This window comes from Magnolia sinica, chromosome 5 (genome assembly GCF_029962835.1).
Source record: "Magnolia sinica isolate HGM2019 chromosome 5, MsV1, whole genome shotgun sequence".
Taxonomy (NCBI): domain Eukaryota; kingdom Viridiplantae; phylum Streptophyta; class Magnoliopsida; order Magnoliales; family Magnoliaceae; genus Magnolia; species Magnolia sinica.
The window spans coordinates 112,954,352-112,970,585 of record NC_080577.1 but is presented as its reverse complement, the minus strand read 5'-3'; the positions used below and the strand labels follow the sequence as shown (position 1 = coordinate 112,970,585).

The window sequence follows — 16,234 nt, the reverse complement described above, 5'->3', positions numbered from 1 at the left end:
CTTCCGAGGCCGGGGTCTCACCTATTCTGCTCCCACTCACCAGGGACGCGGATTTCCTGCGAAAGCCTTTCGCAGGAAGTTCCACTGGAAACTTGGGTGAGGCCCAACTTGATGTTTTTTAGAAATCCACCCCGGCCATCCGTTTTCTGAGATGTTTTTAGGATAATAGGCCGAAAATAAGCGGTATCCAATACTCAAGTCGACCTAAAATGTGAGTATTAAATGTATACAGTTGAAATGTTCATAGGTCACAGGAGTTTTGAATCAGGCTAATATTTGTGTCACGTAAACATCACTTTCTACCCAAGAAAGTTTTCAACGGTAGGAATTTTCCTACCCACCTTTTACTCTAGTGTGGCCCACTTGAGTATTGGATCCTTCTCAACTTTCGTCTCAAGTCCTAACATGAGCTCAGAAAACGGATGTACGGGATGGATTTCTCAAAAACATCATGTTGGGCCCCACTCAGGTTTCCAGCGCAGGAACTTCGAAATCCGCGTCCACTCACCAGAGTATCTAACTACCCCACCAGTTCACACGTCCGAGTCGACTCACAAAACCCGGCTTGAATCGTTTCCCGCCATATCTGATCCTCTGACAATATAACACCCCAACTACGCGCGGGAATTTCACACATCGTCTCCCAGAATCGGAAAAAAAAAAAGAAAGTAAGAAAAAAAAGGAGAAATGGAAATCATTCGATCCCAGAGGAAGATCGCCGCGGAGCCAGATGTCACTCCTACTCTCTCTCTCTATCGATCCGCTCCATCGCTCGAAGTACGACTCGAAGATTTCGAGCTCTTCGCCCTCGATCGCCTCCGAGGTACCCCGCCATTTTCCGGATTTATCGATCTCTTATTTGATTCGATCTTTTTCTCAGAACAAGTTCTTCTCTCCCGATGTACTGTAACGGTTTCCTTTGGTTTCAGTCAGAGTCTTTAAAAAAAATAAAAAATAAAAAAATCCGAGGGTTTCAATCTGAACTTATTTGAGTTCAACTCAGATTTCTGCTTCCTCTTTTTTAATATTTCAAGCTGATTTCTGTTTGTGTTACTGAGTACAGTCCTAAAGGGGATTTCTGATGGGTTGTCCCGTGGGAAAAAACCCGATGAAATGGAAAAATTGGTAATTTACTGATCTGAATCAAATGTACTGTATTCCATTATTTCTGGATATTTTGATGGTGGGTTTGAATTCATGGCTCTAATTTCTGTTATAAGGTAAGTGAGCTTTGGAGGACGCACATGAGGCATCAAAACGCATCCGAGGTGATCAATAAGGACATAATCTCGCATTTCGTGCTCCGTCTTGTCTACTGCAGAACGTAAGGCTATGTTAATTGTATTCTGACTTTTTGGGTAATTTCTTCTAAATTTACAATATTATACATTTTGTGATTCACCTTGTGTATTTTAGAATGCTGGATTGTTAAGGGGTCGTTTGGATGGTGGTGAATGGTTTAAGTTGTAAATAATTTACTAGTAAATCATTTACAGGCTGTAAATGATTTACAGTCTGTCTGTTTGGCTTTAAGTTGTAAATGATTGTGTTTGGATAGCCTGTAAATGGTTTATATCCTGTAATTGTGCATTCACAACTGAGATAGCTTAGAGAAGTAAGTCATTGAAAAACATTCAAATGGCATATAAGAGTGGATTTTAAAGTGGATCATTGGGTTAAGTCCATCTCACTAAAGCTTAGGGTAGATCCTCCCATAAAACCAAGAAGTGGGTGAGCCATAGAAGTGGGTGCACGAATTCAAATCCTCCCATAAAACCAGGAAGTAGGTGAGCCATAGAAGTGGGTGCACGAATTCAAATGCCCTTTTATAAGGCTGGTAGTAAGATTTGCTGCAGAGAGGGAGGGAGGGAGATGTTGGGTAGAGCGGGAGGGAGGGAGATGTTGGGGAGAGCGAGAGGGAGGGAGGGAGGGAGGGAGATGTTGGGGAGAGTTCTCAAATACAGATCATCCCAGCTTTTTGCTAGCAAATGAAAAGGGGAAAATGTGGTATCATTTACAACTAAGAAATGATTTACAAGCATTTTAGGGCATCCAAACGCAAGTTGTCAACTTGCCTCATTTGCCACCATCCAAACGACCCCTAAGCTTCGATTTTTTATGTTCTATTCTTCCGTGGAAATATGTATGCTGTTGCATGCTCTCACAAAAATTGGACATGGGGCCCATTGATCTCCTGTTGCATTCATCCATCTTTTAGATGATTGCATGTGTGAAAAATATCGATGAGCTGCAAAAAAAAAGAAGACAATAAAAGGAGTATTAGCAATGGTCCGCATTAAACATCAAAATTGCCACTGATTGGACCCATATGATTGTTTGATTTCCTGCACATTTTTGGACTCTGGTCCATCCATGGTTAGGCCATTAGATGAGAGATCTTGATCGCCAAATTGGTGTCGTCTAGATCACCAAACAGCTACGGCGCGTACCTGACAAGTAGCATTATGCTGCATGCATGATGGATAGTCTCTCTCTCTCTCTCTCTCTCTCTCTCTCTCTTCTTCCTCTTCTTCTTCTTCTTCTTTTGTAAATTACGATTTTGCTATCACTTTGTCATCTATTTATTTATTTTTGGGTTTTAGGGAGGATTTGAGAAAATGGTTTCTTTCCATTGAGACTATCCTGTTCCGCCATCGCTTCCGGCTTGAAAGTTTTGACGCTCAGGTAGGATTCATTTATTTACAACAAATGAAGGGTCTTACTTGTGTCTCTCTTTTTATATAATTCTTCTCTTGATTCTAGAGGATGCTGATGGGCGAATTCAACCTTCCATACAAAGCACTCAGCAATGCCGAATTTGAGGTATGCATGTTTCTGCAAGTCTTTAATCTTTATCTTATAACCGTTGAATACACACATTCATATGTAAATGGAGGGATATGCGATGATTTTGTATTGAAATTTGGTGCAATTTGGTTTTGGATGAACTTGCATTCAACATCCATATATCAATTGTGTAAATAAGCAATTTTAGTATATAGTTTTAGACCAAACTAGATCAATATCTTTTAGACCAGGCTGTGGAAACAATGTAGCAACAAGACTAACCAATGGTTAAGATCCTTTTGGGGGCGAAGTGACCCATTCTGCATTCTGGTTTTCCTACTCTTCTTAAACCATTTGGCATTTTATTACTTGTTCTTTCCCTTTTTCCATAGGACTTCCAAACCATAGTGCGGGAGTGACAGGGTGTTGCCCCATGATGAAAGATAGTTAACGCCACTACTGATCCACTTTTTACCCACCCCCCCCTTTTTTTTAAATAGTTGAAATCAATGCTGATCGATCCCTTGACCTTTATTCTTAAGGGATTAGCTGACATTTGCAATCATATGGAAATCTACACTCTGGTTTCACCTGTGGAAGGTTGCATTCTCCATGCGGCCCAGCTTTATTTGTCCATGCACATCTTTTTGAGTTCTTGGAGGAGCTACTATCCTTCCACTCATGCATTACCTAGAACCAAGTGTCCAGTTGAAGTAACTTCAACTAATATCTTGTCCAATGTAAATGCTGCAGAGGAAAATGATCCTGTTGACATGTTCTTCTAGAACTTGTTACAATGTAGGAGTGTACCTGATCACATGTTGCCAAATTTGATATAGAAAATTTTGTTTGGTGCAAGTGTTCACCAACATGCCTCATTGTCCCCTACGAGATTTTTTGGGAATTATGGATTTCTGATGTTATTGCTATAAGATGAATATATTTGGTGTAATTCTTGTCATCATCATCATCATCATCATCATCTAAACCTTATCCGAACCAGTTGTAGTTGGCTACATGAATCCTTTTTGCCATTCCACTCTATCTAGGGCCATAACTACAGTTAGACTGTAGGTCAACAAGTCTTTTGTTTCTAGCATTGGTTGCAATTCTTGTGTCATGAACAATTACATAGGTCTTGTAAAAAAAAAAGAAAAGAAAAAGGAAAATACCCTCTAGTTTGTCCAGGTAGAAGCTGAAAGTGTTGAAGTAAATGTCACCCGCTTGTTAGATGAGGTGGTAGATACAGTGTAGTGCATGTGCGTGATCCAGGGTTCAATCGCTAGTACTGTTACCTTAAAAAAAATGTTGAAGTAAACCCATTTGTGATAGGCTGGCAGCCAAAAAGCGTTATTAATCTGGTAGTGTGGTGATTTCTTTCTTACCGAAGAAAAAACATATCTGGTAGAGCTAGGCATCTGATCATTTGCTCCATGCCCAAGTTTATCCCTAATTCCCTATTGACGGGCAATTATGTTATTAGGCCTATCTCGGGTTCAGATTGTAGACTAGGCCCACATCCAGGTTGAAGATCTGTACCACATAATGGCCCAAGTTGAATATTTAGAGTGCATCATGGTCCATATTAACTATCTGGACCAGATCAAAAGTTCTGATGATTGTTTGGATCAATTCAACGATTTGATGGACAGTTGGAACCTAGATCCAATCGGATGGTCTTGCTTGATGACTTGTTGGTACGTGGGGCCCATAGTCCAACCATGCGGCCTCTTTGGAGGGTTCATGCTGATTGTAAAGCCCAAACAAGCCTTACATGATTGATATGTATGGACTACTATCCATATTTTTTATTTGAAAGATGATAATTTCATTAGAAAGCTGAAGTCAATATGTACAAAAGAATAAAACAAAAAGACAAATGATAATGAAAACTAACTCCAACCCAGAGGGAGCTGAAAACTAGGATTCAAAGCGAAGGCCCATTCTAAGACGAAAGATTTTGCCCTTCTAAAAACCTGGTTTGCATTTGCACTTTTGTTCTTAAAGTAGTGCCCATTTCATTCTAACCATAAAGCTCACAAACTCGTTAAGCAACTCAATCTCCATAATATTGTCTCTGGATTCCTTACGCCCCTTCCATGCCATGAGAGAAGAAAGGAATCAATAGAATCCGGTAGCACCCAAAGTATCCCAAAGAGTTGAAAAAACTAGTCCCACATCTTCCTTGCAAAAAGACAATCAATGAAGAGGTGATCCATTGATTCCGCATCTTGAAAACAGAGCATGCATACATTCGGAAGAACCATATTCCTCTTTCGAAGATTGTCAATAGTTAGCACCTTGTTCTTTCCGACGAGCCAACCAAAAACCGCTACCTTCATCAGTGCACCATATTGCCAAACGAAAGCCGTCGATGAAAATCCAACATTTTCCCCATCTTCAGTTAGAACTTGATACAATGATTTAATTGAGAATTTTCTGGTTCTTTCTTTTAACCATCGAAGCAACTCCTTACTTGACACATCCGGAATAACCTTATCCAACAAAACTAGGAGCGAGGAGAATTCTGGAATTTCTTCTTCATTCAAATTTCTTCTACACAGAGGAGTCCATATGGCTTTCTCACCCTGCCATGAAAAATGATTGCTAACCTTCAAATTTGCTTCCAAAGCTAGCCCCGCTAATCTTAGGAACGTTCTGCTCAACAAACTGTCTCCTACCCACTTGTCTCCCCATAATCGATTCTTTTCCCCATTTCCTATCTCAAAGCCTATCCCTCCCCAAACCCTATGTTTTAAGGACGCCACCAACTTACATAAATAAAAGCTCGATACAACGAAGATGGTTTGGTCCACCACCCAGAATCATCAACCCCGTATTTCTTTGCTAGCATCACCCTCCATCTAACATCCTCCTCTACCCTGAATCTCCACACCCATTTCCTGAGCAATGCTTGATTCATCTCCTCTAGCTTCTTGAGGCCTGCTCCTTGGCACTGTGGTTTACATACATTCTCCCATTTCATAAGGTGAAATTTGTGTTTCTCATCCGATCCTTTCTACAGAAAGTCCCTTCGCTTTTCCAAAACATTCACTACTGACTTTGGGCACTTGAAAAGTGACATATAGTAAACTGGTAAATTTGACACAAATGCCTGTATCAAAGTCATTCTCCCACCCATAGACATATATTGCGATTTCCATTTGGACATCTTTCTCTCACATCTCTCAATGACTTTATACCACATATGTTTAGCAGGTTTACCAATGCATAGCAGAAGACCAAGATAAGTGGTCGGGAAGGATCCCTTGCAATCGAAAATAGATGCAAAATTTTGAACTTCTTCTTTTGAGAGCCCGACTCCAAGAATCTCGCTTTTGCTAATGTTCACCTTCAAACCAGAAACCCCCTCAAAGCTTCTTATAATTGACTGGAGGTTTTGCACTTTGAATTCACCTGCCTTGCAAAACAAGAGTGTATCATCCGCATATTGAAGATGATAAATATGAAAATTTGATCTGTCCACCCCAAAACCTTCCACCAAATATGTTTCCTCTCCTTTCTTTAGCATTTTTCTAAGAGCCTCCATTACTACTACGAAACGATAAGGGGATAACAGATCCCCTTGACGAATCCCTCTTGATGATTTGAAATAGCCATTTGGCGAGCCGTTAACCAATATCGAAATTTTGGCCAACTTAACACACACTTGTATCCAGGCATGGCATTTTGTTCCACACCCCAATCTTCCCAACATATAATCAATAAAGGCTCAATCCACATGATCATATGCTTTTTCGATATTGAGTTTGCATACTATACCACGATCCCCCCTCTTCTATTTCAAGAATCGACACATTCATTAGCTAGTAATGATCCATCAATAATTTGTCTCCCATCCATAAAGGCCCCTTAAGACGCCAGGATTATGTCCCCTAACACCGTATGAAATTTGGAGGCTAAAACCTTTACCAAGATCTTATATGGGCCACCAATCAGGCTAATTGGACAAAAATATTTAAGGCTTTCAACTCCTTCCATTTTGGGTATTGAAGTAAAAAACGTGGCCCCTAGTTTGATCACCATAAAGCCTTTTTTCGAAGAATTCATTCACAAAGCCAATGACGTCTACCCTGATCAAATCCCAAAATCTCTTATAGAACGTTAAAGGGAAGCCATATGGTTCTGGTGCTTTGTCACTGCTTGATGCTGCCACAACTTTTTAAACTTCTTCCTCAGAAAAAAAGGTTGTTCCAATGCGATCGCCGCATTGGATGAGATGCCATCAAAACACAAGTTGTCGAGTGGAGGGCAGAGCCAGGCGTCTTTAGACAAGAGGTTTTTATAATATTCGACTATAGCTCCACTTATTTTCCCATTCCCTTCTAGCCTTACTCCATTTGCCGTAAGGACTTTGATCTTGTTAGTATCGCCCCGCATTAGCGATAGCATGGAAAAACTTGGTAGTTTTATCTCATTCTTTTAGCCATAACGCTCTCGGCCTTTGTCGCCATTTGATCTCTTCTTCCCGTAGTCTGGCGTTAAATTTTGCACAGAAAACCTCCTGCCATGCTCTCTCCTCCTCCGACAACTGCCCCGATTCTTCTTTTATGTCCAATCTCTGCATTTCTTGTAGTAATGTGACCGTTTCCTCCTCCCAACCTTGCAAAGTCGCTTTTTTCCACTCGCATATTCTTCTTCTTCTTTTTTTTTTTTTTGTAAAAAATAAATAAATTTCCCTAGCATTTCCCCCCACCCCCTAGCCAAGAAAGATGGCCACCATTCCATCACCTTATCTGCGAAACCTTCCACCTCTAACCATGCTAGCTCAAATTTGAATGGGCATGGGTCCTAATTCTCTTCATCTATTTTGAGCAAAACCGGGCAATGATTAAAAAAAGGTCTGGGCATACCACTCTGATGGATCAAAGGGAACTTCTCTACCCATTTCGATGAAATGAGAAATCTGTCTAACCTGGACTTAATCGACTCTGCCACTTGACCATGTGAATTTAACACCCCCCATCGGTAGATCCAACAACTCATTTTTCAAGATCCAATTAGAAAACTTTTTCATACTTGTAAATATTTGCTCCCCATACGACTTCTCGCGGGTAAACCTTACCATGTTAAAGTCCCCTCCTATACACTAGGGTAGGCTCCATTTGTTTCGGCACTTGTCCAATTCATCCCAAAAAGCTTCACGGAATTTCGATTTACATGGTCCATGTACTGCTGTAAACATCCCAAGTGAAACCTGTCGTAATTTCTTTTAGCACCATTGTTACCGAGAAATCCCTAGTCCAGCCGTCCTCTTTCTGCCACATTGCTAAATTCCAAATCACCAGAATGCCTCCTGTTGATCCTAGAGCATCCGCCGATGCCCATTCTTTTTGTTTACCCCAACGTAGTGAATTGATCATCCTCAAATTAATATTATTCAACTTAGTTTCCAGAAAAGCCGTTATTTGAACTTTGAACCTCTTGCACATATCTTTAATTAGACCCTGCTTTTGTGAACATCCCAGGCTCCTAATGTTCCATGACATAACCTTCATTGAAAACTGACTGAACCCAACAATTGCCCACTTGCATCAACCTGTTTATCGCCTGCTCCATTACTATAAAAAATTGTTAGCCCTTCCTTTTTTGACATGTCAAAACGGACCTACTTGGGGATGAATCTGTCTTTTCCTCTCCTCCACGAATTCAAAGTAAGCAATATAATCCTCAGGCCTATCTCCAAATTTGACCCCCACTAGCCGCGCCGCCACCATAGTTTTTTTCATACCTTGCACCATTGAGATCCTCTAATTTTGTAGTGGAAGTAACTCGGCAACTTCTTGTACCCCTAACTGGTTCATCCTTGTAAAAGAGAAATTTGCCGAGACTCGAGCTTGGCAGTCGATCGCCAAAGGGGGTAACACCACCGGGCTTCGCTACGACTCTGGCTCTACCCTCATTGTCCCCTCAGCTAAAATGTCATCCCCTTGAACTGTTGTCGGTGGGCTTGCAAATTGTTGCGAAGCCTGATCTTAAAACAATAACCATCTAACGATTGACAGGTGTGGGATCTGAATCTGATGCAGAGATCATTTGAGAAGAAATTGTAGAAATCTCAAACGAAAGAGCAATCACCCAGGTGGAGTTGTCGCAACAATCGATGATTCCATTCTCAGTCGAGTGGGATTTTGTCTTCTACAATCATGAGAGCTTTCTTTGTCGCTTTATCAAGGTCCAACAGTTCAAAGAATAGTGCACGTGTTGAAACTTCAGTTCCCGTTTGATTGTCCATTCAGGAGAGGCTCTGACATGCAATCTGTTGAAAGATAACCTTCGGGGTTGAAAGAGGGGTGGCTAGGGAGTTCGCACATGTGAGAGAAGTTTCTTGACACACGTGTAGAATCTCTCTAGATTTACAACAGGGTTGTCGGCTATATGCGGTTGAGTATGTCTCTTGCTACACGTCCTTGTAATATAAGGAGGTATCGGGAGCCTTTCGAGAGAAGTTTGATGCAGGACTGATGCATGAACCAATTAACTTGTGAGATCAAGTAGCTGAATTAAGATATTTAACAAAAAAAAACAAACATTGCTATAATCATCACAAATATCATGAAAATCAAAAGAGCATCATGCATAATCCTAGCCTAAGCTACCAACATCGTAACATAAGACCATTAAATAAAAAGAAACCTAGGATCTAATGGATGTAGGGACATCTGATTAGCATAGGGTATAGTCTATGTCAAAATAGGAAACCTAATACAACCTAAGGTGAAAATTAGGGTTTGGGTAATTTGAGAAAGTAGGAAAATTAGGAATTTTAGGTTCAGGGTTAGGGTTTCGGGGATGGAAAAAATGGTTTTGATATAATGATGGCAGGAAACCAAAAGGGGTAAGTGAGATTCACACGTGTGGCCGTACGGTCACACGTGTGGCGTGGGAGGATGGGTTTAGGTCGGTTAGTGTTTGGATTGTGGCTGTTTGTGTTTTTTTGTTAAATATCTTAATTCGGTTATTTGATCTGACATGTTATATCTCCCACCTTTGGCCACATTTGTTCAAGGATTGGAGCCCCCAGTTGACGCTTCGACTCTATATTCCCCCTCATGGCTATTTCTTTTGATCTCACCGTTCCATAATTGGTAATGTTCTTCTGTTCCTTTCTTTTTTCCCCCTCTCCCGCCTGTAATTTGCTTTTTGGACTTTAAGTTTAATTCCCCCAAAGCTCTCCCCATTCAGATGGGAAGCTGCATTATCCACCTCCTCCATTGTACTCATGCGGACAAAGGCAAATCCCCTTAGGGATTTCGAGATTCTGTCATGCGGCACCATGACCTCCATTACTAGACCAAAACCCCTGAAAACCCTCTCAAAATTAACTGGTGATGACCTTTCGGGAAGGATTTGACAAAGAGGGTTGGGTATTCTAATAAGGGGATCTTCCCTCTTCTCTCAATTTTTCGATTAACTGTCTTTTTATAGCTTACTATTTGCCATCCCGCATGTTCTTCCCCTTCCTCCGCTGCGATAGGATCTTTCCCTCTTGCCGTATGTTTGTCTCGCTTAAAAAATGTATGGAATACTGTTGAATTTGTACTCTTTAATTAAATTTTATTGTTTTTATTCTTTTTCTCCATTAGCAATTGGAAAGATGTAATTCTATCATTTTAGGAAACCTTATATGGGCCAATAGGGGATTTGTTAATGGATCTTCAAATTTTTTTCTTACAAAAGCTTTTTAGGTGTTCTTGAAGCTATATGTAAGCCTATTGTGTGGACAACAAAAAAATGCTTGATTATTTGAATGACTGAATGGAGTTATCTTTTATTTTTATTTTTGTTTTCACTTTTTTGCAATGGGACTTTAGCTTTAGGAGAGTGGTTCTTTTGAATCTAGTGGAGGATTGGATCATCTACAAGGGGTACATGTTCAATTTGTTGAATTATAGTTTGATTCTTCAATTGTGCTACATAAGTTGCAGTTTGCAGATGCTGAAGATGCAAATAAGATTTGTTAGAAGTGTTTGTGGGAAACATCCTTACCTGGAAGCTTCTTCCCAACTGAGGAATTCCCAGGGCCACGATATCCCAAACTGGGGAAGCAGTGCTGCAAGGGAACAGTTAAAAGAGTTTGTGGTTTTTATCAGGAAAAGGATGGCTGTACGTCCAGGGTTTATGCTTGTTTTGGGATATTCTATGTTCTTTAAGGGCTCTGTGATTTTTGGGCCTGTTTATATGCAACAGTCAGTGTATGTATTTTTTGCGTTTCCTTTCTGTTGAATAAAAGAAATCCTTACCTGGGAAAGTGCAACATTTCTCTTGAATGTTAAGAGTAATGTACAGAATGCTTGGTTTTATTGCTGCGTGACTACTTGATCCTAGATATGTTGTCTATACATCAGTTGCTTTGAAAGAGCTCACTGTAGTTTATGCTGGATTTTGGATGACATTCTGCGTTTATAAATTGTTTATCAACAGCCAAATCCTTGTCATTTCATTGATCGTGTGACTCTTGTTTTATAACCAAGGAATTACAGGGTCATTATGCATCCGGATGTGTATAGTGCTTCAGTGTGCCCAGTCCATACAAGTGGGCCCCTTTTTTGACTGATGGGCTCATAATGTGGATGATTACTCCAGATTCAAAGACCCTAGCCATCTAAGCTTTTGATCGTTTTTAACCTGGACTGCAGTAATATGGTTATCTTAACCATCGATCTGTAGAATCTTTCAACATGGGAGAATTTTGGGGTGTTCCCCATCGACGATGGGGCCCATCAGATTAATATGTGTTGGTCAAGGACATTATGCAAACCATGATGCATCAAGACCCTATAATTCTTCCCAGTAACCATCGATCTGTAGAATCTTTCAACATGGGAGAATTTTGGGGTGTTCCCCGTCGACGATGGGGCCCATCAGATTAATATGTGTTGGTCACTTCAGGACATTATGCAAACCATGATGCATCAAGACCCTATAATTCTTCCCAGTAACATGAGGAGATTGCAAATGTTGTGCAATTTGTGATTTTTGGGGATCTCCAAGAGCTTGTTACCATTTTATACCAAAACAATATTACTTCCATTCCCGTTAATATGTTGTGCGTATGTTTTTAAACCCTTCCATGAACTCCTTATCTCACAACTTCCTGACCTTCTATCTTTTGTGAAAATTGCTTCCAAAGAATGTGAAGGACAAATTGAACCAAGTTGCCCGCTCCATTAATCAGCCTTTACCAACAGGTATGTGTATAGTAATCATTAGTCACTCTGCATCTTAATTTATAATCTCTCTCTCCCCCCCTCTCTCTCTCCCTCCCTCCCTCCCTCCCTCCCTCCCTCTCTTGTCCCTATAATCAAATGTATAGTTTCTACCTATGTAATGATATGGTCTGCCACCTTACTACTGTTTTTTCCTCATATGTTACTAGTACTAGGAACACTTGCATAGAAAATACACTGGTAACAAAATTTTTAACGTTTACATTGGTTTTGTGTAATATTTTATTTTTGATTAGTTATGTTTCAGTGAAGGTGGAGTGGTACCAGAGGCCTTTGGATCTCAAAACGAGGACTTCGCCTATGAATTCAATGGTCTTGTCAATATGCTAAAGAATGGGTTGGCTTGTTATCTAGATATAATGGCTATATGAAAAGTTCTTTTATTGTTTCTTTTGAATTTCAAATATGGTAGTGTATGGTTGGGACTCACTATTGCCCTTGTCGAGTAGACTGAGGTCTGGAAAAAGTGTGAAAACAATAGAATATGGAATAAACAAGAAATAGGTGAGACCACAAAGCTTGTATGAGTTGCAATGCTATTCCTGAATTTTAGCTGCTAAGCCAGTTTTGCCCCTGAGACTAACACTGTGGGTGGTTTGAGTAGGATGACTTGGTTTTTAACTTTTTTACACCATATAATTCTGGATGTGATGTAGAAGCCAGGGCTTCCAAAGTAGCTTACAAGTTGCAATTCTAGCAAGTACCAGTCTTGTGCTTCTAAAATACAGTTCTCACAGGGTCTCCATGAATCTGCTATTCCATCTTTTTCTCTTAAAGATTTCGATTGGGACCTTGACTCAAAGATTTACTTCAGCATTCACATCAAAACCAATGTTCACTTCTACAATTTAACTGTTTCCTTGAAGATGTTAGCCTTGTCCATATGATCCCTACTACCTAGATACTCTAAACTAGCTAAAGACATACATCTCAAGTGTAAAAGCTGTACCATCGTGCCATATATTAGTATCATATATTAATACTAGGACATCTTTTTCCCTTTTTTTTTTTTTTGGGTGGGAAAGGCACGCGAAACCACCTGGATGTTATTGACAAAGCAAAAAGGAGGTGGAGAGGATTCTAAGAATGATTACTAGGATCCTTTTCTACTTCAAATTTCTGTATTTTGTTATATTTGTGAAGTTAAATAGTTAAATTGTGTTTCTTCAAGATAACTTGTTGGTTGTTGTCAACCTATGTAAGACTATTGCTTGATTGTAGTCAATCTATGTAATAGTCTATTACATTGTGCTTGTGGGAATTTTATGCTTTCATTGCCGGTCCCCAATCCAGATAAAGGACGGTTGCGCCAGTGGTTTACTTGATGACCTATGGTCTAGCTGAAGTTGTGGCCCTTGAAAAAGTGGCATGGTGGAAAAGGATTCATGTAGCCGACCCCGATTGGTTGGGATAAGGCTTAGATAATGATGATGATGTTTCTTCAAGATACTTTAGCCTTTATATGCTTGGTTTTCATCTAGATGTCATTGTTTGTTGATTTTTGTGGTTCTTTTTGTCAAATGAAGTGATTTTTTTTTTTAGTGATTTTCCCCAAGGGTTGTTTATTCCTTTTAATTTATGATTTTTTTTTTCATCAACTGTTGCCATCCCCTGGAAGCTTTTATGCATCCCTAAGAGGAAAAGTCCCACATAGAAGGACATCCACTTTTCTCTTTCTACTGTTTGAGAATAGAAATATCATATCATAACCTTCATGAGAGCAGTTTAGTGGAGCCTAAGAATGATTACATGGATACTTTTCCTTATAGATTTGTGAAGTGAAATGATTAAATTATGTTTCTGGGAAATGCTGTAGCCTTTTATGTTTTTGGTTTTCATCTAGATGCCACAGTCTTTTGGTTTTGTGGTTGTTTTTTCAAGTAATTTTTCAAGATGATGCCAAGGATTGTTATTCCTTATTTATGAATTTTTTTCATGAACTGTTTGCTTTCTCCTGCAAGATTTTATGAATCCCTAAGAGGTAAAAACCTACATATAAGCATATACAGTTGATGGCACCATAAAAAGCATTTCCCCCATTCTTGTAGTTGTATGGGCAACACATGTTTATTTCCATTCACAGGAAGACTTCCAAGGAAGAATCCACAAATATCTCTACTTATTTGTTCTAAACGAGCTTTCTTTTTTTGGTTTGCCTTCAAGAGTATGATGTGTGTATGGGCTTTCTGGACTTGTATGCAATGCTATTGTATCCTCAACACATTGACACAATAATTTTTTTTTTTTCTTTTGCAGCTGGCGCTATCTTTTTCAAGGTTTGTTTATTTTTTATTTTATTTTATTTTTATTTTTTTAAATAAAAATTCATGATTCTTTTATGCAGCATAGCAACTACTTCTGTTGCATATGTTGTTATAAAAAAAAATGCTCTGCTTATGGCTAATCTGTATTTAGTGGTCGGTATGAAGGTACCATTTGAAGAAGTACCAGACCTTGTTGCAGGCCGCAGGGTTTTTATGCTCAAGGGTTATGCATATGTTGCTATGAATCAGGTGACTACTGACTTGATTTACCACAACCATCAGCTACACGGTTGTTTTTCATTTGTCATTCTTAACAATATTTCGGTACTTTGGTTGCTTTAGGTGGTGTCCCTTGTCGTCACACAGTTTCGAAGCCATCTATCGAAGGCCCTCGTCCTAACAAACAGGTTATAATTAAATTGCTTGAAATTTGTTCCATTTAGTATTTCGGATAGGATTTGATGGAACCATACAAGATGTGATTATGGCTATCCTTTAAGTAGTTTTTGGTGTTTCAACTGGGCTGGGGCTCATTCTGGTTAGATCGTAGTGTTTGATGGTGATGTGGTGCATTTTAGTCATGATTACAATTTTACAGCGTTTGGTAGCGTTTGGTTAGACACATAAAGGGTAATGTAATTCATTGGTCAAATGTGGATATAATGGAGAGGTAAAGAAATTTGTAATCATTGCCTTTATAAAATACAATGCAATAGAGAATTCCTATCCAAACACTGGATTTTGTGTATTTTTCCTATTGATTTGACATCTTAGTAATGTAATAGGATCATCATTATGATATTGCCATTCCTATCCAAACACATGGTTTTTCGGTCAAATTACTCTGACCAAGAGTAGGGCATTGTAATTTGTAATGACTATAATAACACAACACATTATAGTGCAATAACTCTCACCAAACACGCCCTTAGTTTTCCGATCTTATGATTAATCAGACTGGTCTTGGGCCTATGTTCACCTAAGGGCCCGACAAGCGACCCAGGCTCTGTTTGATTTATTTGAACACTGTTAGGCCCAATACTTGCCCGGTGGGCCGATCTGGGCTTGGATAATCCTTGTTCTAGTGCCTTGCCCCAGTGTGGCATAATTGCAACCATAGTGGCTTTTGATGCCATAGATCTGGCCCAAGTTGCTAGTAATGTTGATTTAAATCACCATATTCCTCTCTTTGCAGCACCTGCAAAATGCCTTTTGCTACTATCACTTGATCAATTTTGTACTAGTTATCAAACCAATGAGTAGCGGTGTTGTCAGGGCAAAGCAGGAAGAAAAAACTAAACAGAAAGAAAGTGACTTCAAGTTACGTTATGGAGGGAGCTGCTTTCTTTAAGACAACATTTGTGCCCATTACGTATGGAATCTGAGTTTGCTTAGCAGACAGTCTGTCCCAAGGATATGATGAAGCCCGATTTCCTTAATCAATCTACAACAAGCAATGTTAGGGATCAATACCGAACACTCTTGCAACAAATCTATAGGAAGAGCAAGTTGTATTATCTTTCTGTATCAACAAAGATACAATTCAAAAAACAATGAAAGCTTATGGCATGAAAAATAATGCGAAAATTAGATTTAAAAAAACACAATTTTGCAGAGAATTGTGATGGCAAAACCTGCCTTTGGACCCAAACTTCTATGGACATCCAGGAAGCATTTGGGTTGGGTCTTATGTCTGAATAGGCACAAACCTCTTCATGGCACCATAGCTGCCCTCGACCAATAGAGACTAACATCTCTTTTCCTTTGATTTCAATTGACAGATCACGGCCGACGATTTCATTCATTAGAAAATCGTTATCGGCGACCCTGGTCCTTTCCTTTACAATTGAATGCTGAACAGAGAGAGAATGAGATGTCAGAACAGGAGGGTGACAACTCCACCCGGAAAGGAGGCTGTAATCTGAGCGTCGC

The 16,234-nt window shown here is 39.6% G+C and overlaps 1 protein-coding gene across 2 annotated transcripts in view; it reads left to right on the top strand.

Annotated features, from left to right (window-relative positions):
• The first annotated feature begins 507 nt into the window (after positions 1-507).
• LOC131246770 (probable DNA primase large subunit) overlaps positions 508-16,234 on the top strand; it is a 30,844-nt gene continuing 15,117 nt past the window's right edge. Inside the window, exons 1-9 of one of the 2 annotated variants that reach the window (XM_058247160.1) lie at positions 508-823; positions 1,064-1,125; positions 1,221-1,324; positions 2,604-2,685; positions 2,764-2,823; positions 11,942-11,999; positions 14,295-14,314; positions 14,468-14,551; positions 14,645-14,709. In XM_058247160.1, the coding sequence (XP_058103143.1) occupies positions 688-823; positions 1,064-1,125; positions 1,221-1,324; positions 2,604-2,685; positions 2,764-2,823; positions 11,942-11,999; positions 14,295-14,314; positions 14,468-14,551; positions 14,645-14,709 (671 nt within the window). In that variant the 5' untranslated portion in view covers positions 508-687. Of the gene's footprint in view, positions 824-1,063; positions 1,126-1,220; positions 1,325-2,603; positions 2,686-2,763; positions 2,824-11,941; positions 12,006-14,294; positions 14,315-14,453; positions 14,552-14,644; positions 14,710-16,234 lie in introns of both variants that reach the window. The other variant, XM_058247161.1, reaches the window with a different exon arrangement.